Here is a 24,168-nt window from a genome sequence, read left to right as displayed (position 1 = left end):
GCGTGTATACAGCCCCGGGCACATTGCCTCTTAGCAGTGGGTGAGTATACAGCCCACTGGGCACGTGGCCTCTCAGCAGCAGGTGAGTATATAGCTCCCGGACACATGGCCTCTCAGTGGTGGGTGAATATACTGCTCCCGGGTACGTGGCCTCTCAGCAGTTGGTGAGTATACAGCCCTAGGCCCGTGGCCTCTCAGTGGTGGGCGTGTATACAGCCCCGGGCACATTGCCTCTTAGCAGTGGGTGAGTATACAGCCCACTGGGCCCGTGGCCTCTCAGCAGCAGGTGAGTATACAGCCCCGGGCACATTGCCTCTTAGCAGTGGGTAAGTATACAGCCCCTGGGCACATGGCCTCTCAGTGGCCAGTGATAATACAGCCCCGAGCATGTGGCCCCCCAGTGGTGGGTGAGTATACAGCCTCAGGCACGTGCCCCCCCCCCCCCCCCAGTGGCAGGTAAGTATACAGCCTCAGGCACGTAGCCTCTCAGTGGCCGGTGAGTATACAGCCTTGGGTACAAGGCCCCTCAATGGCCGGTGAGTATACAGCCCAGGCACGTGGCCCCTCAGTGGTGGGTAAGTATATAGCCCTGGGCATGTGGCCCCTCAGTGGTGGGTAAGTATATAGCCCCGGGCACGTGGCCTCTCAGTGGTGGGTGAGTATACAGCCCTGGGCACGTGCCCCCTAGTGGTGGGTAAGTATATAGCCCCGGGCATGTGGCCGGAAAGTATACAGCCGCGGGCACGTGGCCCCCCCAGTGGTGGGTAAGTATACAGCCCCGGGCACGTGCCCCCCCCCAGTGGCCGGTAAGTATATAGCCCCGGGCACATGGCCCCTCAGTGGCCGGTAAGTATATAGCCCCGGGCACGTGGCCCCTCAGTGGCCGGTGAGTATACAGCCCCGGGCACGTGGCTTCTCAGTGGCATCAGGTAGTTTCTGTGGGGGGCTGACAGACCCCCTAGACCCCTGCGTACGCCTCCTCCCTCTTGTGGTTTGTCTGCACTCCCGGCCGGCAATCTGAAGAATGACTGCTGGCAGCGGCCGCCGCTCCGCCGCGCGCCGGAGATAAGCGGCTCCCGCCCTCACAGCCGTGACGTCAGCCAGCCGTGTCGTCACCGGTGACGTCCGACATTCCAGCCCTCCACGGGGAGACTTCTTAAGAGATGTTCACACACGGGGTGCTGGCAGCGCCGGTGCCGGTAGTGCCGCGCGGCGGAGCTCCGCTCTCCTCGGACTATGGGACTCCTCCGGCCGCACGGTGTGACCCGTCCCCGGTAGAGCCGCCGGGACTGCAGCCTCACAGCACGGATCTCCCTGCGGACGGCTTCTCGGAGTGTAAAGACGGAACCTCCACGGCCGGCAGGTCAGTATGAGGGGAGCAGAAGCGGCGGGACCCCCGCGAGTACACCGCCGTTACCATGGTGATGATGCTGCCGACCGCGGACAGCGCCGTGTGTATCTGTCTACATGTGTGTATGTGTACCGCTCTACGTGTGTGTATGTGTGTGCCGCTCTACGTGTGTGTGTATGTGTGTACCTGTCAACATGTGTGTGTGTGTATGTGGTTAACTGTCTACATGTGTGTATCACTCTACATGTGTGTATCTGTCTACATGTGTGTATCTGTCTACATGTGTGTGTGTGTGTGTGTGTGTGTGTGTGTCTGATGTGTGTTTGTGTATCTGTCAACGTGTGTGTGTGTATCTGTCTACACATGTGTGTGTGTGTGTGTGTGTACCGCTCTACGTGTGTGTGTGTGTGTGTGTACCGCTCTACGTGTGTGTGTGTGTGTGTGTGTGTACCGCTCTACGTGTGTGTGTGTGTGTGTGTACCGCTCTACGTGTGTGTGTGTGTGTGTGTACCGCTCTACGTGTGTGTGTGTGTACCTGTCAACATGTGTGTATGTGGTTAACTGTCTACATGTGTGTGTATGTGTACCGGTCTACATGTGTGTATCTGTCTACGTGTATCTGTCTACGTGTGTGTGTGTATCTGTCTACACATGTGTGTGTGTGTGTGTGTACCGCTCTACGTGTGTGTGTGTGTGTGTGTACCGCTCTACGTGTGTGTGTGTGTGTGTACCGCTCTACGTGTGTGTGTGTGTGTGTACCGCTCTACGTGTGTGTGTGTGTGTACCTGTCAACATGTGTGTATGTGGTTAACTGTCTACATGTGTGTGTATGTGTACCGGTCTACATGTGTGTATCTGTCTACGTGTGTGTGTGTGTATCTGTCTACGTGTGTGTGTGTATCTGTCTACGTGTGTGTGTGTGTACCTGTCTACGTGTGTGTGTGTGTGTGTGTGTGTGTGTACCGCTCTACATGTGTGTGTGGTTAACTGTCTATATATGTGTACCGCTCTACATGTGTGTGTGGTTAACTGTCTATATATATGTGTACCGCTCTACATGTGTGTGTACCTGTCTATATGTGTGTATATCAGTCTACTTGTGCCTAACTGTCTACATGTGTATGTGTGTGTACCGCTCTACATGTGCGTAACTGTCTACATGTGTGTGTACCTCTCTACATGTGTATGTGTGTACCGCTCTGCGTGTGTGTGTGGTTAACTGTCTACGTGTGTGTACCGATCTACGTGTGGTTAACTGTCTACTTGTGTGTGTAACTGTGTACCTGTCTACATGTATGTAACTGTCTATATGTGTGTGTATATCGGTCTACGTGTGTATGTGTACCGCTCTACGTGTGTGTATGTGTGTGCCGCTCTACGTGTGTGTGTATGTGTGTACCTGTCAACATGTGTGTGTGTGTATGTGGTTAACTGTCTACATGTGTGTATCACTCTACATGTGTGTATCTGTCTACATGTGTGTATCTGTCTACATGTGTGTGTGTGTGTGTGTGTGTGTGTCTGATGTGTGTTTGTGTATCTGTCAACGTGTGTGTGTGTATCTGTCTACACATGTGTGTGTGTGTGTGTGTGTGTGTGTACCGCTCTACGTGTGTGTGTGTGTGTGTGTGTGTGTGTACCGCTCTACGTGTGTGTGTGTGTGTGTGTGTACCGCTCTACGTGTGTGTGTGTGTGTGTGTGTGTACCGCTCTACGTGTGTGTGTGTACCGCTCTACGTGTGTGTGTGTACCGCTCTACATGTGTGTGTGTGTGTACCTGTCAACATGTGTGTATGTGGTTAACTGTCTACATGTGTGTGTATGTGTACCGGTCTACATGTGTGTATCTGTCTACGTGTATCTGTCTACGTGTGTGTGTGTATCTGTCTACACATGTGTGTGTGTGTACCGCTCTACGTGTGTGTGTGTGTGTGTACCGCTCTACGTGTGTGTGTGTGTGTGTACCGCTCTACGTGTGTGTGTGTGTGTGTGTACCGCTCTACGTGTGTGTGTGTGTGTACCTGTCAACATGTGTGTATGTGGTTAACTGTCTACATGTGTGTGTATGTGTACCGGTCTACATGTGTGTATCTGTCTACGTGTGTGTGTGTATCTGTCTACGTGTGTGTGTGTATCTGTCTACGTGTGTGTGTGTGTACCTGTCTACGTGTGTGTGTGTGTGTGTGTGTGTGTACCGCTCTACATGTGTGTGTGGTTAACTGTCTATATATGTGTACCGCTCTACATGTGTGTGTGGTTAACTGTCTATATATATGTGTACCGCTCTACATGTGTGTGTACCTGTCTATATGTGTGTATATCAGTCTACTTGTGCCTAACTGTCTACATGTGTATGTGTGTGTACCGCTCTACATGTGCGTAACTGTCTACATGTGTGTGTACCTCTCTACATGTGTATGTGTGTACCGCTCTGCGTGTGTGTGTGGTTAACTGTCTACGTGTGTGTACCGATCTACGTGTGGTTAACTGTCTACTTGTGTGTGTAACTGTGTACCTGTCTACATGTATGTAACTGTCTATATGTGTGTGTATATCGGTCTATGTGTGTGTACCTGTACCTGTCTACGTGTGTGTGTGTACCGCTCTACGTGTGTGTGGTTAACTGTCTATATATGTGTACCGCTCTACATGTGTGTGTACCTGTCTATATGTGTGTATATCAGTCTACTTGTGCCTAGCTGTCTACATGTGTATGTACCGCTCTACATGTGCGTAACTGTCTACATGTGTGTGTACCTGTCTACATGTGTGTGTGTGTGGTTAACTGTCTACGTGTGTGTACTGATCTACGTGTGGTTAACTGTCTACTTGTGTGTGTAACTGTGTACCTGTCTACATGTATGTAACTGTCTATATGTGTGTGTATATCGGTCTATGTGTGTGTACCTGTACCTGTCTACGTGTGTGTGTGTGTGTACCGCTCTACATGTGTGTACCTGTCTGTGTGTGTGTGTTCCTGTCTAGATTTATGTAACTGTCTATATGTGTGTGTACCGGTCTACATGTGGGTAACTGTCTACATGTGTGTCTGTGTGTACCAGTCTGTGTGTGTGTACACCTGTCTACATGTGTGTCTACCTAGAGATATTATATATAGTTAGTGTGTACCTGTGTACATGTGTGTGTAACTGTCTACGTGTGTAAGGCTGTCTACATGTCTGTACTTGTCTATATGTGTGTGTACGTGTGTGTACCTGTTTACACCTGTCTAGCTGTCTACATGTGTATACCTGTCTGTGTTTGTGTGTAACTGTCTATGTGTTTAACTGTCTACATGTCTGTACTTTACATGAGTGTTTCTACCTGTCTACAATTGTGTGTGTACCTGTCTACATATATGTACTGGTCCACATGTGTGTGTAACTGTCTGTCTACATGTGGGTAACTACTTCTGTGTGTGTGTACCAGTCTACATGTGTGTATGTATGTAACTGTCTACATGTGTGTCTGTGTGTACCTGTTTATGTGTGTGTGTGTGTGTGTGTGTGTAACTGTCTATGTGTGTGTGTAATTGTCTACATGTGTGTGTGTAACTGTCTACATGTGTGTGTGTGTGTGTGTGTGTGTGTAACTGTGTACCTGTCTATATGTGTGTATGTATGTAACTGTCTACGTGTGTGTGTGTGTTCATCTGTCTACATGTGTGTCTACCTGGAGATTTTATATATATACACATACACACATATATATAATATATAATGAGTGTATACCTGTGTACATTTGTGTGTGTATGTGTTATATATATATATGTGTGTGTGTGTGTACCTGTCTACATGTGTGTATATCTAAGTATGTGTGTACTTGTTTACTACCTGTCTACAATTGTGTGTACCTGTCCACGTGTGTGTGTGTCTAGCTGTCTGTGTGTGTACCTGTCTACATGTGTCCAGCTGTCTACATTTGTTTGTTTGTGTGTCTAGCTATCTACATGTGCGTCTAGCTGTCTACATTGTGTACCTGTCTACATATGTCCAGCTATTTACGTGTGTGTACCTGTCTACATGTGTATGTACCTCTCTACGTGTGTGTACCTGTCTATAATTGTGTACTTGTGTACCTGTCTGTGTGTGTCCTTTCTACATGTGTCAAGCTGTCTACATGTGTGTCTACCTGTGTGTTTTTGTGTAGCTGTCTACGTGTGTGTCTAGCTGTCTACATGTGTTTGTGTGTGTGTACCTGTCTACATGTGTCTAGCTGTCTACGTGTGTGTACCTATCCACGTGTGTAGCTGTCTACATGAGTGTGTCCCTGTCTAGGTGTCTGTGTGTGTGTCCCTGTCTACACGTGTGGCTACCTGTCTACATGTGTGTCTGTGTGTATGTCTGTGCTCCTTTCTGCATGTATGTTCCTGTCTACACGTGTGTTTACTTTTCTACATTTGTGTACTTGTCTATGTTTCTGTTCCTGTCTACCTGTGTGTGTGTGTGTGTGTACCAGTCTACTTACGCCTTCCTGTCTGTGTGTGTACCCATTTACATGGGTGTCTGTCAACCTGTCTACATGGCTGTGTTTCTGTCTACATGTGTGTACCTGTGTGTGTTCCCGTCTACGTGTGTGTTTACATTTGTGTGTATACCTCATTACATGGCTATATTCCTGTCTACATTTGTGTACTTGTCTCCGTTTGTGACCATGTGTGTGCCCGTGGACATGATGGCGGCTCACAACTGCAGGCTGCTCGGTAGCTCTGGTCTTGGGGGTGGCAGCTAGTTCCCTGCCCTGCGCACAGCACTTTGCGCCTGGGAGCTGTGATGCCCCTCCGTAGCGGGCATAGGACGGGCGCTGGTAATTAGGTGCATGGCGACAGTCCTAACGAGGCTCCCTTGGTGAGCAGAGGACCCGAGCGTCGCTTCTTTGAAGGAAAACGATCAATAGGGTTAGTGAGTGGGGGGTCAGCGCCGGGGGCCGCAGGGTGACTCTTATTTACAGCGGCTTTAACCACTTGTTGCCGCGTTCAGAGAGATGTAGATATTGAATATATCGAGTTCTAACAGCTACAGCTTTTCTGATATTTCCGTTTAAAGCCTGCAAGTCAAAGGAGCGTCCGGCACTCGGCTCTGCTACATCGCTTCCCGAAGCACTTCCCAAAGTTCATCTTCCAGGCGGTTGGCCAAGTACTTTCACCATTCAGCAAGAAAGATACCATCCAGGTAAGGTCTGCGTGTCACGCTTCATCCGTGGATGGGTCATACGTGTAGAGCCGTATGTACCTGTGTGTATCAAGAGTAAGTGGCATTTGTTGCTGTAAGATATACTCTACCAGTTACTGCCGCCTCCTAGTCCTGTCTAGGACTAATGGAAAGGACTTTCTCATGAAGCTACCGTGGGCGAATCGCAGGACGCACGGCACATTTTACTGTCCTACTGGTGACACTTGCTTGTTGTCGGCGGCGGGTTATACCCGGTGTTAAGTCCGGGGGTCCTCGGTCAGCTACGCTGTAACGATGGCCGTCCGGGATACACCGTTTGGGGAGATCTGATACAAGCACTCGGTTAGCACCTTGGAGAGAGACTTGTAGGACTTCTTCTCAGACTCCGGGGTTTACGTTTCAAGTGAAAACTAAACTGCATTATCCAGCACCCCCCCCCCCCCCCCCCCGCCGCCCCGCAGGGGAGAACCTTCAGGTCTTGAGTGAATTACGCTGTGAAAAGAACAAAGTTAACAATCTTGTCTCAGTCTGTAAGTCTTTAAGGAGATGGAAGGAATAACCTTATCTGCATTATCTTAGTAAGAAGAAAATCTAACTTATGCAGAAAGTAAGTCTACAAATAAACAGTCAGTTCCCGAGTTTTGCTACAACGGAGTCCTATACCGATACAATGTATACTTGTAGGTCGGGTTCTGCAATGTTCTTGCTTTATACCAGCAGTTTGGATATTCTGCTTGTTTCTCGCCTGGCTTCATTGCCTTTATTAGTAGAGTGTTCTCTGTAAGGCTTTGCTCAGCAGCTGCGTGTCTTGTGCCAGTGACAGTCCTCGGCACGTAACATCTAGTTCCTGCATGGAGCCGTAATGCGGCCGTTTCTTCATGGTTTCTTAGACTGCTCACATGTGCGGCAAAGTCAGTGACAACGGATTACAGCAGACTAGAAATACCATCAGGACATCAGCATGTCTATTCTCCGTACTACATATGGGGGTCCCAGCCATGGATCCTCCAGCAATTAGACAATTATTTCCTATCCTGTTAATAAATAAATGTCGGTTTTGAGGAACCCCCCCCCCTAGAAGACTGGAGTAGAGGCGATAAGATGATCCTGCTTTCCCTTAGAAGACCTTTCATTAATTATATGCTTGTCTCATTGATGTTTAAAGGGAATGTGTCATAGTAACATAGTATGTTAGGCTGAATGAAGACAATGTCCATCTAGTTTAGCCTGTTTATCCTCCAATGTTGTTGATCCAGAGGAAGGCAAAAAAAAAACCCAAGAGGCAGAAGCCAATTAGCCCCATAGGGGGAAAAATTCCCTCCCAACTCCATAATGGCAGTCAGAATAATCCCTGGATCAACCTCTGATAGTTCCTACATGAATGTAAGACCCGAATCAATAACCCGCTGGTCACCTAATGTCTATATCCTGTAATATCATAGCGCTCTAGAGAGACATCTAGTTTCTCTTAAACTCCTCTATAAATTTTGCCATCACCACGTCCTCAGGCAGAGAGTTCCACAGTCTCACTGCTCTTACAGTAAAGAACCCCCTTCTGTGTTGGTGATGGTACCTGCTTTCTTCTAGACGTAGCGGATGCCCTCTTGTTACCGACGCAGTCCTGGGTATAAACAGATCCTGGGAGAGATCCTTGTGTCATCCTAAAATAATGTATGGTATATATGTTAAAGGGGTATTCTTAGCACTTCCTGGCTGAGATGGGAAACCCGTAGCTGGTTTGCTGGGTGTTATGAGAACGGTCAAGTCAGCAGTCTTACACTGTTTCCGTTACTTCTGGCAAGGTGGTCGGGAACCAGTCGCGGCGGTGCTGAGGTGGGAATATTCCTCTAAACATATATATTTTTAGGAATTTTAAAGTTGATCTCTAAAAGGTTAACTGCACTTCAGGCTCGATGGCTGCCACCAACCTCATGTGCAAAGAATAGGATAAAAAGATCTACAATTGTAAAAGAAAAACAGATTAGAAAAAATAGGTGATAAATGCCCTTTAAGACCTTGGTGCACCATAATGATGTACATGTCTGTCACCGTCATCTTACGGTCACCAGTGGGAAGGTGACAACCTGGAGTAACAACTGGGATTGAGGAAAGCACACATCCTGACTGTCATGGGGGATTCTGTCACCAAGTTGATGCTGCCTACCCTACGGCCCGGTATGTACATTGCTGGCATGTATCTTCTATGCTGAAATGCTGCGGACTTGGAGGATTCGCCCTGAAAAGAGCTCGGAGTCATGAAACAGCGCTGCAGCAGCCTCTCCCATAGTCAAACAGGGAGAGAGAAGATGTGGACGGGCAGCGCCGCCAGGGAGAGAGAAGATGTGGACGAGCAGCGCCGCCAGGGAGAGAGAAGATGTGGACGAGCAGCGCCGCCAGGGAGAGAGAAGATGTGGATGAGCAGCGCCGCCAGGGAGAGAGAAGATGTGGACGAGCAGCGCCGCCAGGGAGAGAGAAGATGTGGACGAGCAGCGCCGCCAGGGAGAGAGAAGATGTGGACGAGCAGCGCCGCCAGGGAGAGAGAAGATGTGGACAGGCAGCGCCGCCAGGGAGAGAGAAGATGTGGACGGGCAGCGCCGCCAGGGAGAGAGAAGATGTGGACGGGCAGCGCCGCCAGGGAGAGAGAAGATGTGGACGGGCAGCGCCGCCAGGGAGAGAGAAGATGTGGACGGGCAGCGCCGCCAGGGAGAGAGAAGATGTGGACGGGCAGCGCCGCCAGGGAGAGAGAAGATGTGGACGGGCAGCGCCGCCAGGGAGAGAGAAGATGTGGACGGGCAGCGCCGCCAGGGAGAGAGAAGATGTGGACGGGCAGCGCCGCCAGGGAGAGAGAAGATGTGGACGGGCAGCGCCGCCAGGGAGAGAGAAGATGTGGACGGGCAGCGCCGCCAGGGAGAGAGAAGATGTGGACGAGCAGCGCCGCCAGGGAGAGAGAAGATGTGGACGAGCAGCGCCGCCAGGGAGAGAGAAGATGTGGACGAGCAGCGCCGCCAGGGAGAGAGAAGATGTGGACGAGCAGCGCCGCCAGGGAGAGAGATGGTGTGGACGAGCAGCGCCGCCAGGGAGAGAGATGGTGTGGACGAGCAGCGCCGCCAGGGAGAGAGAAGATGTGGACAAGCAGCGCCACCAGGGAGAGAGAAGGTGTGGACGAGCAGCGCCACCAGGAAGAGACATGGTGTGGATGGGCAGCACCACCCCGTAACTACAAGCTTCGTTTGGACTTAGTTCTCAAGGTTTGTTTTATTGTGAAATGCCACAATGTTTCAGAATAAGACCTACATGCCAGCTGTGTACCTACCTGTCCAGGGTAGGCCAGCATTACGGGGGCTGAGCGTTTATGCTGACAGATCTGGGCTCATGTATGTTACAGGTGTCATACAAATCTACACATAGCAGAAATGACCTGTCATACAAATCTCTGCATCTGCAGCCAGTCAATATGCTTTGGATTTGTAAGGGATTTCATGGATGTCAGCAGTGAAGGGCATTGTTGCAGATTTCAAATGCATTTTTTTTTGTCCTTTTTTAAGATTTTGCAGTGACAAACAACAAACCTGCACCACAATCTGCAAGATGACGCAGGGATTACCACTGAATTCCATAGATGTGCTTTGGAGATTTCCCGCGAGAACCCCGTGTCGTGTGCATTTACTGTAAAGCGTCACGTTCAACATGTTATATAGCAAAGGGAGCGGAGCAGAAATATATGTTCCGCTGCTTATTAAGGAGTTGTTCGGTTACAAGTAATTGTTTAAAAGTATATATATATATATATATATATATATTTTTTTTAATACCAATAATTTTTATCGAGTTTTTAATTCTACATACAAAAGCACAGCATTATGGGAAGATTTCCAGACCTTCTACAAGAATGTAGCTCCGAGCCTGGTATCTTCTGAAAAGGAGTATATAACAAAGTAATAGCAATCGAGTGTTCTCTTAGTTCACAGCTTTTAATGCCATTTTCAGGGAGAACATTATACACTAAATAACAATTGCCTGGCCAGGTATTTAAGGGGCAAAAAGGGAAAGGTTGGATGGTGGGGTAGGGTTGGGTGGGGGAGTATTCCCTCTCTCTCAGGACCGCCGCCCCCAGGGGCGAAGGCATCAGGAAAGCATAGTTGGGTTAATAGGTTTATCCCCATCGTAGGGAGGGCATCATTTATCCATGGGGTCCATATACTAAGAAATGTATCATTTTCATCTTCTGCTATGGAGGTTAACCTTTCATTTATTAGATACCAGTTCATGCGGCGTTAACTTCAGAGAAGTCCAGAGAAGCTTTATGCCAGGAGTGGGCAATGGTTTGTTTTGCAGCTAGGAAGAGGAAAGAAATCAATTTTCTGGAACTTGGGGATATATTCTTAATCTTTTTGTTCAGCAGGGCCTCCCATGGATTTTTGCGCAGGTTACGGTACGTTACTGAGTAGATGAGGGAGTATGTTCTAATCCAAAGTCTTTTAACTCTAGGGTACGACCACCATATATGGAGCATGTCTCCGGGGGAAGAACAACCCCTCAAACATTCTTTAGAGTAGCCAGGGACCGCATGTGCGATTCGAGTGGGGACCAAATACCAGCGGAGAAGGATTTTATATGAAGTTTCCAACATTAATATGTTACGGATCCCTTGATTGGTAGAACTCCAAATCTGGGACCACTCCTCCTCACTTAGAACGTCCCCCAAGTCCCGTTCCCACTTGGTTACATATGTTAATTTCCATGGCCTCTATGGAGAGCCAAAGAGGGACATTTATGTTGGAATGTAGAAAGGCTAACTGGGCCACCTGGGCTGTCTGGTAGTATTTTGTAAGCTGTGGGGTTCCCAAACCTCCTTGTTGCCTATGTCTATACAAAGTGGAACGTGATACTCTGGGGATAGAGTTATTCCAGATAAAGCGGAGGGTCATCTGAAGTGTTTTCAAGAAAATGCCCAGAAACCTGAACTGGAAGAGTTTAGGAAGGAACGACATCTTTAAGGAGTTCACTCTCCCAATCCACGATACATAGTATTGATCCCAGCTTTCCAACAGTAGGCGAAATTACGAAGGAGTGGTATATAGTTTTTTGTGTATAACGTATCATAGGAATTAGTCAGACTCATCCCCAGATAGCCCAGTGACCCCGTCATCCATTGAAATGGGAAGTTAGATTGTAGTAAAGAGTGTGTGAGAGGGCAGGGTAAGATTAAAAGCTTTTGATTTTGTTTCGTTAATTTTCAAGCCGGAGATCGACCCGAACCTGGACAGCTCCGCCATGAGATTCGGAATTGTAGTGTGGGGGGATGAAATTATAGCAAGTATGTCGTCTCAAAACTTGCTTATTTTATGATGGATCCCAGCAATTTCAATTCCACTAATGTCAGGATTATTACGGATTTTTATAGCTAGTGGTTCTAAGGCTAAAATGAAGAGGAGCGGGGAAAGTGGGCAGCCCTGGTTTAAAAGTAGATTATAATGGATTAGAACCATAAAATAAATGGTACTTACCTCTTCTCAGCAGCGGCGATCCAGCACTGAGGACAGGTAAGTATCCACCCTGAGCAGCAATCCCAGCAGAGCAAATGTGGGGTAATCTATTGGCCAACTTGTGTGACGTTCCAGCTCTGATTGCTTCTCTCGCACAGGTGATTTTTGCTCACACCTCAAACAAGCTAAAGAAGTCATGCAAACTAGGTTTCATGATCTCTGTACCCTTAAAATGCCAACGTGGGTACTCAATCCATTTTCAGCTCAGATTACAAGAGCAGCTGATCGACTTGAAACACGATAGCGAAGCCCAAGCACTTTTCCAACAATGTGGCTATGAATGTCTTTGGGTGAAAGTGAAGAATTCCCACCCTATCCTGTGGCAGGAAGTTAAGTTGCTCATGTTAGCTTTTCCATCTACGTACTTAGTGGAGAGGGGCTTCAGCGCGATTCAAGTCTGCATCTTGAAGTTTGTCTCTGTCTTCGCGTGCAATTCGTTGAAGACTCAGAAACGGACAGAGCTTGCGTCCTCTCAGGTTATTGGTATGAAGGTCCAGTTTGGCAATGAAGGAAGAGATACCCTCAGCCTTAATGACATTCATTTTGTGTCCTTGTAGCTTTGTGTTGACCTCATTGAGTTTGTCAAATATGTCTGGAAGATAGGCAACGTCAGGACGTTGTAGTTCGATTGCATCGCAAAGCCTTGGGTCAATCGCCAAAGAAATCCGACTACTGTGTCAAAAAGTTCGTAGAAGCGTCATAAGCACTTTCCTCTTGACAGCCACCTCACTTTGCTGTGTAGGAGTAGACATTCGAATTCTTCGTCATGGTCTTGACAGAACTTACGGTCGGAAAAGACGGTCATTCAAAAAGTGCACTTTTATCTTGTTAGCAGCATTAATTACATAGCGCAGAGAATCATGTAATCTGTTACATAAATGTTTAGGAACAAGGTGCTGCCGATGGATCACACAGTGGACTGCCGTTATGTTGGTATAGCAGATTATAAATGGGGTATAAATCCGCGATCTCGACCAATCATGGATGCAGCTCCGTATGTTGCACAAGCAAGTACATTTGTTAAAAGGATGTTTTTTCTTGTAAAAATTCTTCCACTCTTTTGTATATAAAGGAGTCTTTCGTGTCGGTAGTTAAATTTCTGGTAAAAAACAGTTCCTCCACTACCTCTTCTTTCAGATTAATGAAACGAACGTAAACTAGCAGCAATGCTCTCTAACCGTTGACTCGTCAATTTGCATGACAAATTCTGTCGTTTTAAACGCGTCCAAAAGCGTTCCTTCCACATCAGCAGCCATCTCATCTCGTCAATTCTTTTTGAAACCGTGTCATTACTCAAAGGAATCGATTTCACCATTGCACACGAGTTAGGCCCCAGCATAGTACGGATAGTCTCTTTAGTTGCGGGTAGCACAAGTGTTTCCCCAATAGTATATGATTTGCCACATTGCACTATTACTATAGAAACTTTATGGGCAGCAAGGAGGCCTTTGTCAGCATTCAGAGCAGATTTTCCAAATAGCTTGCCTACAGCGCTGCGGTTCTCAAACTTTGATTTTAAACCTTGGAAAAATGAAATAGGCTTACCCACTTTGTGTGAATGCATTTTTGCAAGTTGATCACTCAAGTCTCGAAGACTTCATAACTTCATTCGAAAATGCCTTTTCACAAACAAAGCACAAATTCTATGATTCTATGAAATTGCACTAGTGAATCCTGCACTGAGCAGGTGGTTGGACCAGATGACCCTGGAGGTCCCTTCTACCATTCTAGGATTCTAAGGGAAGCTGTCTGTTTGTAGAAGGGATGAATCCATATTTCAAGTATTCATTTGAATCTTGATGTCATTTCTTCTTCTCAGCCATTTTTATAAAGTGTGCTTCAAGAATGCACTGCTTATGTTGCCCTATCATATAATGATGTATGACTTGTATAACTCCATGACTTCGCTACAGATCAATCACACTGGATAACCTAAAGTACAACCTAACCCTCTATATTCCATAATGCTGCTGATTGGCTGGAGCTTTCAGTTGTGTGGGTCTCTGGGAGTTGTAGTTTATATCGGTGTTCGGAAAAGACACTTGGCGTCCACTAAGACTACAACTCCCAGAGACCCACACAAGTGAACGTTTGAAGTGGTTCCAGCCAATCAGCGGCATTATGGAATACAGCAGGTTAGGTTGTGCTGTAGGTTATCCAATGTTATGAAGTGTGATTGATCTGTAGCAGAGTCATGGAATTATAAAAGTCACACATTATATGATAGAGGCGCGCAGGCTGCACACAACTCTCAAGTGCCTTGGTTTTCATTGGTTTTGGATTTCACCGATTGTTTTTGGACGGATTATCGACGGAATCCGACATATCACTACTAATTTTTAAAAAAAATGTAGTTCCTAGTGGAAAAGAAATTAACACCGCAAACCCAGAACCGCCCCCCTGCCGCCCCTTTTCGTTCCAACGCCCCCAGGGGGCAATAATGCCCACGTTGAGAACCACTGGCCCACACTCTTGTATTGACATCTCTTGGCATGTCACACAAACTGTGCCCTTCGTTTCTTAAGCAGCTACAGAAGATCGTTTTCGGCTTTAACGCCTTGCTGCGAATCATTTACGAGACCACCTTACATGTCTGCGCAAGAATACACAGTACCGCAATACAAGGCAAACTGCGCAGTTCTTTCACGGTGTACAGTGCTGATTTACAAACCCGTGTAACACAGACTGTCCTTGTTGCCGACAACAGCCAATCACAGCGAAGCATTTGTCTTATATTCTGCTCTTGAAAGATTAAACTGTTGTGATTGGTTGTTCTGGGCAGCACGGGCATGCAATTTGCTCAGATTTTATAGCCCTAGAGTTTTCAAGGATGTTTCCTTAACAAATACATAACTGTGATGCATGCAAGTGCTGAAAGTGGTTAAGACAGCAGGTGGACTCATTTCAGTGTAAAACACGTATTCTTTATAGAGAAAACAACAAATCTAGGGGTGTATTGAAATCAATCAGCAGTAGTCTAGTTTTAAAGGAGAAGATTCAGTATCAGAGCAACGACACAGCTGTAATGCAAGTTGCTCCTAAGAAACTCTGGTGCAACTCACATTGGAAAGCACAAGAACTCCCCTCCGTGGACTGTCCTATGGTATCTACATGGACTCCCCTCCGCGGACTGTCCTACGGTATCTACATGGACATCCCCTCCATGGACTGTCCTACGGTATCTACATGGACTCCCCTCTGTGGACTGTCCTACAGTATCTACATGGATTCCCCTCTGTGGACTGTCCTACAGTATCTACATGGACTCCCCTCCGTGGACTGTCCTACGGTATCTATGTGGACTGTCCTACGGTATCTACGTGGACTGTCCTACGGTATCTACGTGGACTGTCCTACGGTATCTACGTGGACTGTCCTACGGTATCTACGTGGACTTCCCTCTGTGGACTGTCCTACGGTATCTACATGGACTCCCCTCCATGGACTGCCCTACGGTATCTACATGGACTCCCCTCTGTCAACTGTCCTACAGTATCTACATGGACTTCCCTCCATGGACTGTCCTACGGTATCTACATGGACTCCCCTTCGTGGACTGCCCTACGGTATCTACATGGACTCCCCTCTGTCAACTGTCCTACAGTATCTACATGGACTTCCCTCCATGGACTGTCCTACGGTATCTACATGGACTCCCCTTCGTGGACTGTCCTACGGTATCTACATGGACTCCCCTCTGTGGACTGTCCTACGGTATCTACATGGACTCCCCTCCGTGGACTGTCCTACGGTATCTACATGGACTCTGCAGAATGCATTAACTATTCTCGTCCATGAAAATAAATGAGAGTAGGACATTCCACAACTTTTTTTTTGGGGGGGGGGGGGGGGTCAGGAAGGGTATCATTTCTCCTTAAGCAGAGCACCTAGAAGGTGAGTGAGGAGACTTCATGCTTCTTCCTCTGGAAAATATATATTAAACCGCTATGTAAATAATTAGTATTATGTGTCAGAGTAACTAAAGTGCTCTATGATAAAGCACAACTTTCAATCTGTTCTGTTGTACACAATATTCTTTGTCTCTTGGGGTCACCAACCAAGCTATGAGGAAAACTGAGAAGGCTCAGTGTCAAAATAGCACCTAGCCTATCCGTAATCTCAGTTAAATGATAGTGCTGTCAGTTTAAGTATAACGGTGGCTACTATCCCGCGGTACTAGGATACAAAGTCCGCTAAATACATAAACTAAAGTAGCTCACTTATGTTCTGTGAGAACTTGCATATTTGTACTTTTTGGCGGGCCCTGAAGGTAGTAGCTATGCCGCTTCTCTTAACACATCCCAGAATTGTGTTTGCCTTTTTGGCTGCTGCATCACATTGTTGACTCATGTTCCATCTATGATCTATTAGTATACCCAAGTCTTTCTGACATGTGCTGCTGCTTACCCAATTCCTCCCATTCTGTATGTGCTTTTTTTCATTTTTCTTGCCCAGATGTAGGACTTTGTATCTATCCTCGTTAAATCCCATTCTGTTAGTCGCCGCCAAATCTGGTTTGGAACCGCATTATCCTATCAGCCTCTCTTGAAAGCGGTTTTAAAAACCAATCTCCACCTCTTGCTGGCGGAACACCCTTTGACTTCCAGTGACTTTAAATGAGGGTATATCTCCTTGGTGGATTTCTATAAAGTGTCTGGGTGCTGCAGACGGGGAATATCTCGACATACGAGGAGGGTTTAGAGCCGGATGTATGCTCAGCAGTACGGAGTTATATTCACGTGATGTCCATCCGATAACATAGGTGACAGGAGTGGTTGTACAAGTTATACATGAATAGAAACGTCTGGGATGTCATTGAGGAAGAAGTGTTTTTGCACGTTTTCATAAAGTGCTCAGACCACATCTGAAAAGAGCTTCTGTCAGGCCAATTCTGAGATGTCACAGTAGTATTGTTGTATGAGCCGGAGCGATCATGTTGCCTATTGTACGCGTTTTCTTGGTGACAAACTTGATACCTCGCTGGAGAATTTGGGCGAGGGAATCATCCTGCGTAAGAAAGGTTTTGTGAAAAAAATCCCCACGAAAACTGGTTAAAAAAAAATTCTCTATATAACCTGCAGTATCCGCTGCGTCCGGTGATGTCTGAATGTGTCACAGCTGGATTGTCGTTTGATTGTGCCAAATAGTCAGATCCGGTATGCTTCTATATTTTTGGCCCCATTTATGATCCCTCTGCGGTAACCGCGACCCGTCGGAGTAACACTGGATTATAATCTCTTGTCAATGAACGGGCCCCTCTGGCTCTAATAAACTCTCCTGCTGGCGAATGTACCCCCATGAGGGGCGGCAGCAGCGTGGTGCATGTAATCAGTCGAGGGACGGGGTTTCCTGCACAACTTGGTATTAATTTTCTTTGATAAAGGGTCTCCAATAAGTAAGACATCAGGTAAAGAAAGACAAAACTAAAACTATTATTGAGCGAGGAAACAAACCAGAAACCAAACTGAGGAGATCCTGCCAAGTAAGGAGAAGGTATCTATTAACGGCAGCTTTTAATGCGCCAAATGTACTGGGAAAAGTGCACATTTTTAAGTGCGGTGAAATGGGTAAAAATGCAATTGTGGCATGGGGGGGGGGGTTGCTTATGTGGCATTCATGGTGTGATAGAATCGATATGTTCACTTCATTCTATGGGTCAGTACTGTTACGACAGTACAGGGTTTACAGATTTTTTGTTTACTAGAGAAAAACAGGTTTTTGTCATTAGATTCAGTACCCCATAACTTTTGCATCTATTGAGGGGTGTGGGGGCTCCTTATTTTGGGGGAGGGCGAACTGTACTTATTGCTAACATTTTTATGTGCACACAACTTTTTGATCACTGTTTATTAAATACACAATTCTGGCACTACGTATTTTTTAGTACTCTGGTTGAAATCCTGGTTGTGGGACATGGAGTTATAGAATGGTAGAGTTGGAAGGGACCTCCACGGTCGTCGGGTCCAACTCCCTGCTCAGTGCAGGATCACTAAATCATCCCAGATGGATATGTGTCCAACCTTTGAAGACTTCCATTGAGGGAGAACTCCCCACCTCCCGTGGTAACCTGTTCCACTCATTGATCCCCCTCACTGTCTAATATCTAATCTGTGTTTCCTCCCTTTCAGTTTCATCCCATAGACTTTCCTTGTACAGATAAGAATAGGGCTGATCCCTCTGCACTGTGACAGCCCTTCAGATATTTGTAGACAGCTATTAAGCCTCCTCTCAGCCTTCTCTTCTGCAAGCTAAACATTCCCAGATCCTTTAACCGTTCCTCATAAGACATGATTTGCAGACCGCTCACCATCTTGGTAACTCTTCTCTGAACTTGCTCCAGTTTTTCTGTCTGAGGAGATGGGAATCCCTGCGTATAGACCCCTTTGCAACAACGAAAAAAATTTCTCCCTAAGTCCAAGGGATCATGCCTTTCCCCCTTTTCCTTAAATTCCAAAGGTTCTATGAAAGTCTCACAAAGAAACATGTCTGCCGATCTTAAAAGTACCATTCTGGACCAAGATAAGTTAGTTTTCTTTAAAGAATTTCAGGATCCAGTCCTATTTCCTGCCCTTCCGGACTTACTAGTCCAGGGTCCATGTCGTGACCAAAACGTGAGAGGCTAGCAGCACATTTTCATCTTAGATACTGAAAACTTCCTGCTGCTAGGAAAAGGATTATCCACAAAGCTCAGACAAACCATACTGTGCAGTAGGTTCAAAAATTTGGAAAAAAGTTGCATTTCGATGTGGTAAATGAAAATTCATCTTAGAGAGGAATGAGACATATCACACATTTGGGACTTTCTTCAAGATGCATCAGATTTGGGTTTCGGGTCTAGGTTGCAACCCTAAGTGCCCTTTATGACATCAAGCTCTCAGGAAATGCTTGGATATGTAGATTCCTTAGAGCAGTTGAGAAGTTGAAATCTAAGGTCCATATTTCCTTCCATCATCTCCTCCCTTTCAGCCCATGGATTCTAGAGCTATTACATTTTGAACATTTAAACCCCTTTTTTCTTGTAGCGATGACCTCGGCTCACAGAATGTCAGAGCTCCAGGCGGGGTCTATCCAAGGACCCTTCATTAGAGGGTTGGAGAACAAAATCATATTTAAAGTAGATCAAACTTTTCGTCATCTCACAGATCACAAGACATTGTAGTGCCTTCTGTTTGTGCCAACCCTAAAATGAGCAAGAACACAAGTTACACCCTGATGTGAGAGGAGCGGTTCTTCAGTATATTGGAGCCACTAGTAGTTGGAAAATTGACAATTTTATTTCTTCAGTGTTGCAAGAAAAATAAAGACAGGAAAGCAGCCAAAAGTTGTATTTCATTGGATCCGCTCTGCAATACAGGATTCCCATTAAGTGAATAATTAGTCTGTTAAGGCTGATTCCAGTAGGACAATGGCAACCTCTTGGGCCGAGCATGCTTCCACCTCCATAGGTGACATCTGTAGCGCAGCTGCATACTTTCACTAAACACTATAGATTGGATGTTTGTCTTCTGGGCACAAAGTCCTTTCTGCAGGAGTTCCTGTTGAGATTCATTGATACTTGTAAGGTGGTGCGGTCATGGAAACAACTGGGGAAAAGAGGAATTGGACTCGCTGGTAATCCGGTTTCCTGGACGTCTCCAGCACAGGACCCAAAGTTCCCCACCCTATTCTTTTCGTATTTACACTTTAAATTGTAATTGTATCCAATAGGTTTATAACTACTTTCTGGGTGTTCGTTAAAATAGACTGGTGATGAGAGAGAGGTAGGGAGCTTACCTCTCTGCATGTTATCCTGTCCAATCAGGAGGCAGTCTCCGGCGCTGCTGTCATGGAGACTTCCAGGAAACCGGATTATTGGTGAGGTTTATTTCCCCCTGTTTTTTTAGTTTTGTTAGCTTTTGTTCCCTTCTGGTATAATACTAATGTGTACTGAGGAGTGATGCCTGGGCCAAGATACTCGGGTCCACAAAACCCCCTCTCTTGCATTTTTACGACTGAGCGCTAATTAAAAATACTATCAGTTTGATCCAATCATGAGACTCATAGAGATGTAGCTTTTGCCAAATAAATGTTTGGCGCATCACAGCTGTTTAACGCACCAAACAAGTGTCCGGCACCTTGCGTTATGTGTATAATCCAATGTGGTCTATGACTACTGGGGAAACCAATGGTGTAGGCAGGCTAAGCTGTCTATATAGCGCGCGGCAGCGGGCCGGCTGCATACATCCGGGCTGGAATCTGCCTTTACAATAGGAGGCAGCGGTGCAGAATAGGCTATATAGGCCTACTGTTTGTTCCCGACGTTTATAAAGCCTGGCTGTAGTTAGACGGCCGTCAAAAAAATTTTTATTTTGCAGGGTAAATGGGCATTAGAGGTTTGTGTAACTCCCAGAGAGTAATTGTCTCAGAATTGTAGTCTTTCTATCAAAATTTGAGCAAATCCCATAAATTTATGCAGATTAGGTTACTTACAGATTGTATCATTTTGCTACATTTCTGTATACAATTGGTAAGAGGCCGTTTGTCACTAGAGTATGGGCGCTCCAGCAGACCGGACTCATTTGATGTGGCTCTGCCTGAAGTTATGTGAATATTGGGAAGAGGTTACTATAAAATGTCCATTCCAAGTGTTCCTAGACCAGAATTAGTAATCAACAGGTCACCTGCCTCTAAGTCTGTCTTAAAGTGTATCTAACTAAAGCTGCCATATATCTGTCCATGAGGATTTACACTATTTCGGACCCCTCTTGGACTTGTATCGTGCATGTATCACCATTTGTCCTACCTGTAGGCTTCCTCTTTGATTCTAAATTGTCCCTGTGCTGGTGGGAGGAGACAAGCTGTGTCCTATACACTGTGCACAAGGAAGTGAGACCCCTAGTGGTCAATGCTTTAGAGGGATTTTCAGCACAAAAGATGTTGTTTTAGGTAAATAAAGTGATTTGCTGTTTTGCTAGTTGTCACATTTGCTATCCCATAAGCACAGGTTGTTCGAGACGTTAGTGACCGCTTAACAGTTTCATTTGTTGCTAGAACTTGGATTGCTGGCTTTTGGTTGTCTTCACTGAATGAAAGGCAGACTGATGTGGATGCCCTGGCTGTCTTCCCTAACTCCTTAGGGGAAAAAGTGATTATGGGGAAAAACTACTAAACATGCATTTTTTCTTTTCTGCCCCAGAAAGGCTGCAGGGGGGCCGGGTTAATAAATTCTAACATAGTTGAGATTTTTATATTTTGTATCATTGTAATAATTTTGCATTTGGTGTTTATTGGGATGCAAAAATCTTGAAAATCTATGAAATCATTTGTGTAGGATACATACTTACAAGTTCCCTTTATTTCCGATTTGTCTCTGCAGATATGCCCTGTGTCCAGTATAATCCCACCCCACCTGGTTCTGCGTATGTTACCCAGATTTATGGTCATGCTTCTGAATTCAGTGTAGATACGATGAACACTCCAACTACAAAATGTAACATGGAATTAAGCAGCACCGAGGTTACGGCTTCAGCAACAACATCTTTGCCAAGTTTTAGCACTTTTATTGAGGGGTATTCGGGAAGCTATGAACTCAAGCCCTCCTGTCTGTACCAAATGCAAACATCGGGGCAGAGGCCACTGATTAAAATGGAAAATGCCCGTTTGGCCAGCTACCAAAGTTCAGTCTCTCAACAAGCCCCAGATGCCATGCCTAGCACTTCAGTGTATTTCAAATCATCGCCTTCATCCATTTCCTCTACCCCTGGATATCCCACCCAATGGGAAGACCCTCACACCTTGTCAGGTACACGCTCCTGTATGACTGAAGGCCACTTGATGGATGTCTCGCATAGAACTGTTTCTCCACGACTTCCGATTTTTCATTTCAAGAGTTCTCCTACCCGTTCGCCATTGTCGAACCCCCCGGCATGCTACGATTCTTCTCATAACATATCAGTAAGATCTCAAGGAGACCCGACACAAATACCAATGGAATCCTTACCATTCAGTCTACCAATAGCAAAAGTATCAAATCTTATATTTCCCCCACTTTCAACTGGTCAAGCAATTAACCTGGTAGGCGAGGGAAGTATTCCATCCCCACCTAGTAGAAGCTCGTCATCCGGGGAGGGAACGTGTGCAGTATGTGGCGATAATGCTGCGTGCCAACACTATGGTGTGAGAACCTGCGAGGGGTGTAAAGGCTTCTTTAAGGTAAGAGCAAACTATTATGGGTGAATATATAATGTACTTTGTGTAAAGTTGTCGATTTTGTTAAATCCACACATTTATGTCACGGGACACTTTTGTCACAAAGGAGTATTTTTATTTGTACTCCTTATTGATGGAGAATTTTCATTCATCTTGGCAATACTATGTAATTGCAGATTAAACACTAAATATTTCACTATATAGCAGTCCACATAAAAGCGTTAAACGCACAGTGAAGACCTTATCTGCAGGGTAATCTCATTACAATAGTAAAGGCCCTTTTACACACAACGATTATCGCTCAAAATTCACTCAAAAGCCATCTTTTGAGTGATAACCGTCACGTGTAAATGTGCCCATCTTTCACTCTTCTGACGAACGACGATTTTTTGTGTGGCATAAAATCCATCGTTTGGCAGAAGAGCTGATAGCAAGGACGTCACGTTGTGTTCTCCGTGGGGAGCGCTTATAACATTGTCTCAGTTGTCAGCCCCATGGCAGAACAAAGGGAATGTATTCCGAGAACAGACCACTTGCTGTTCTCTGAATATAGCTCCCGGCGGCTCACACGCATTAATAAGTTACTAATAGGCATTAGTACCAATTAGAAGTTTATGCAAAATGATCGCTCAAAAGCCATCTTTTGAGCGATCATCTTTGTGTGTAAAGGGCATTAATTCTTTCCAAAGCAGCCAGATGGAGATAAGCTAGGTGAAGGCAAGGCTACAGTTTAGCAGGAAAATGGTGCTGAGCCTTGCGCCGCTCTCACACACGCCTTCACAAAACGCTGCGTTCAAAATCACGCCATTTTACTGCGATTTTGAGCAGCGTTTTTGAATGCATTTCAGTGTTTGTCAGCGTTTCTTAATGCAACCCATCATTGTGATGGGTGAAGAAGTGCGTTAAAAAACACGAAAACGCACACAAATAGAACAGACGGCGCTGGAAAATCGCGGAGTTAAAAACACCATGCTGGAGTGCAGGTCTGCGAGGCCCCAGTGAAATCAATGAGCGGCTTGTAACGGGATTAGCGCAGCGTTCCGGGCGCCACACTAATCGCAGTAAAAAGTGGCGTGCGCGAGAGCGGCGAAGTTTATGTCCTCCTAGCGGCTGTTTGATTGGGAGGGGTAGCTTTGTGTCACTTGTGTCGATGTAGATGATGTGAGGCACGAAATTTGTTGCATAGAGTGGGAGACAATCACTGCACAGCGGTCACTTTACCTCCGCAGTAGAATGAGGCACAGCATGTAGTTACATAGTGTGTCCACATGGTGGCCTGAAGGTGTGTGTGCAATATGTACTTTTACTGCCGGTCCCCACACTCTTTGAGGACCTTGTCCCCGGCAGTCGGGTCTCCGCAGGGCGCTCCACATCACTCGTTAACCATGCGTCGAGAGGATACAAAAAAGGTTTATAATCTCTTGTTTGCGGTCCGTCTGCTGGCAGACTGCGATTGGTCTGATGTGTTCGGATAGTGCCTGTTATAGACCACGTTAGGCTACATTTGGGGCCGAGTGAAGCGCAGGATCCCACTATTTCTACTGCAAAATTCAACCCCAGCATCACAAGGGTTAAATTCACAGCAGGTTTGCAATTAAAACCGTGGCCAAATCCTTAGGCGGCCTCGCTGACATCCGTACACATGAACACCGTAACCCGCAGGCTCGTTTCTCCGGGTGATTCTTCTTATATGGATTTATTCTCTCACGCTTCCGTTTTGCGCTGCCGCTACCACTTGTTTGCCTCTATGTTGTCTGGTTACAAATGATACTTTACCTATATGCACTAACAAACGCAGCGGTACCTACCTGTCAGCACTGCAGCCCACCTCTGCAGTATTTTCAGGCATACGCCCCTGTGTAGCACGCTCTAGGAAGCGGCACCTTGTGGCAACCTGCTTGCTGCTCGTTGGC

The 24,168-nt window shown here is 46.3% G+C and overlaps 1 protein-coding gene across 1 annotated transcript in view; it reads left to right on the top strand.

Annotated features, from left to right (window-relative positions):
• The first annotated feature begins 1,188 nt into the window (after positions 1-1,188).
• NR4A3 (nuclear receptor subfamily 4 group A member 3) overlaps positions 1,189-24,168 on the top strand; it is a 68,257-nt gene continuing 45,277 nt past the window's right edge. The window contains exons 1-3 of the mRNA XM_066585748.1: positions 1,189-1,363; positions 6,396-6,521; positions 21,423-22,258. Coding sequence (XP_066441845.1) covers positions 21,425-22,258 — 834 coding nt within the window. The 5' untranslated portion in view covers positions 1,189-1,363; positions 6,396-6,521; positions 21,423-21,424. The remainder of the gene's footprint in view (positions 1,364-6,395; positions 6,522-21,422; positions 22,259-24,168) is intronic.

This window comes from Eleutherodactylus coqui, chromosome 12 (genome assembly GCF_035609145.1).
Source record: "Eleutherodactylus coqui strain aEleCoq1 chromosome 12, aEleCoq1.hap1, whole genome shotgun sequence".
NCBI lineage: Eukaryota > Metazoa > Chordata > Amphibia > Anura > Eleutherodactylidae > Eleutherodactylus > Eleutherodactylus coqui.
Note: the sequence above shows the minus strand (reverse complement) of the source record. Positions and strands in the feature narration are given on the sequence as shown.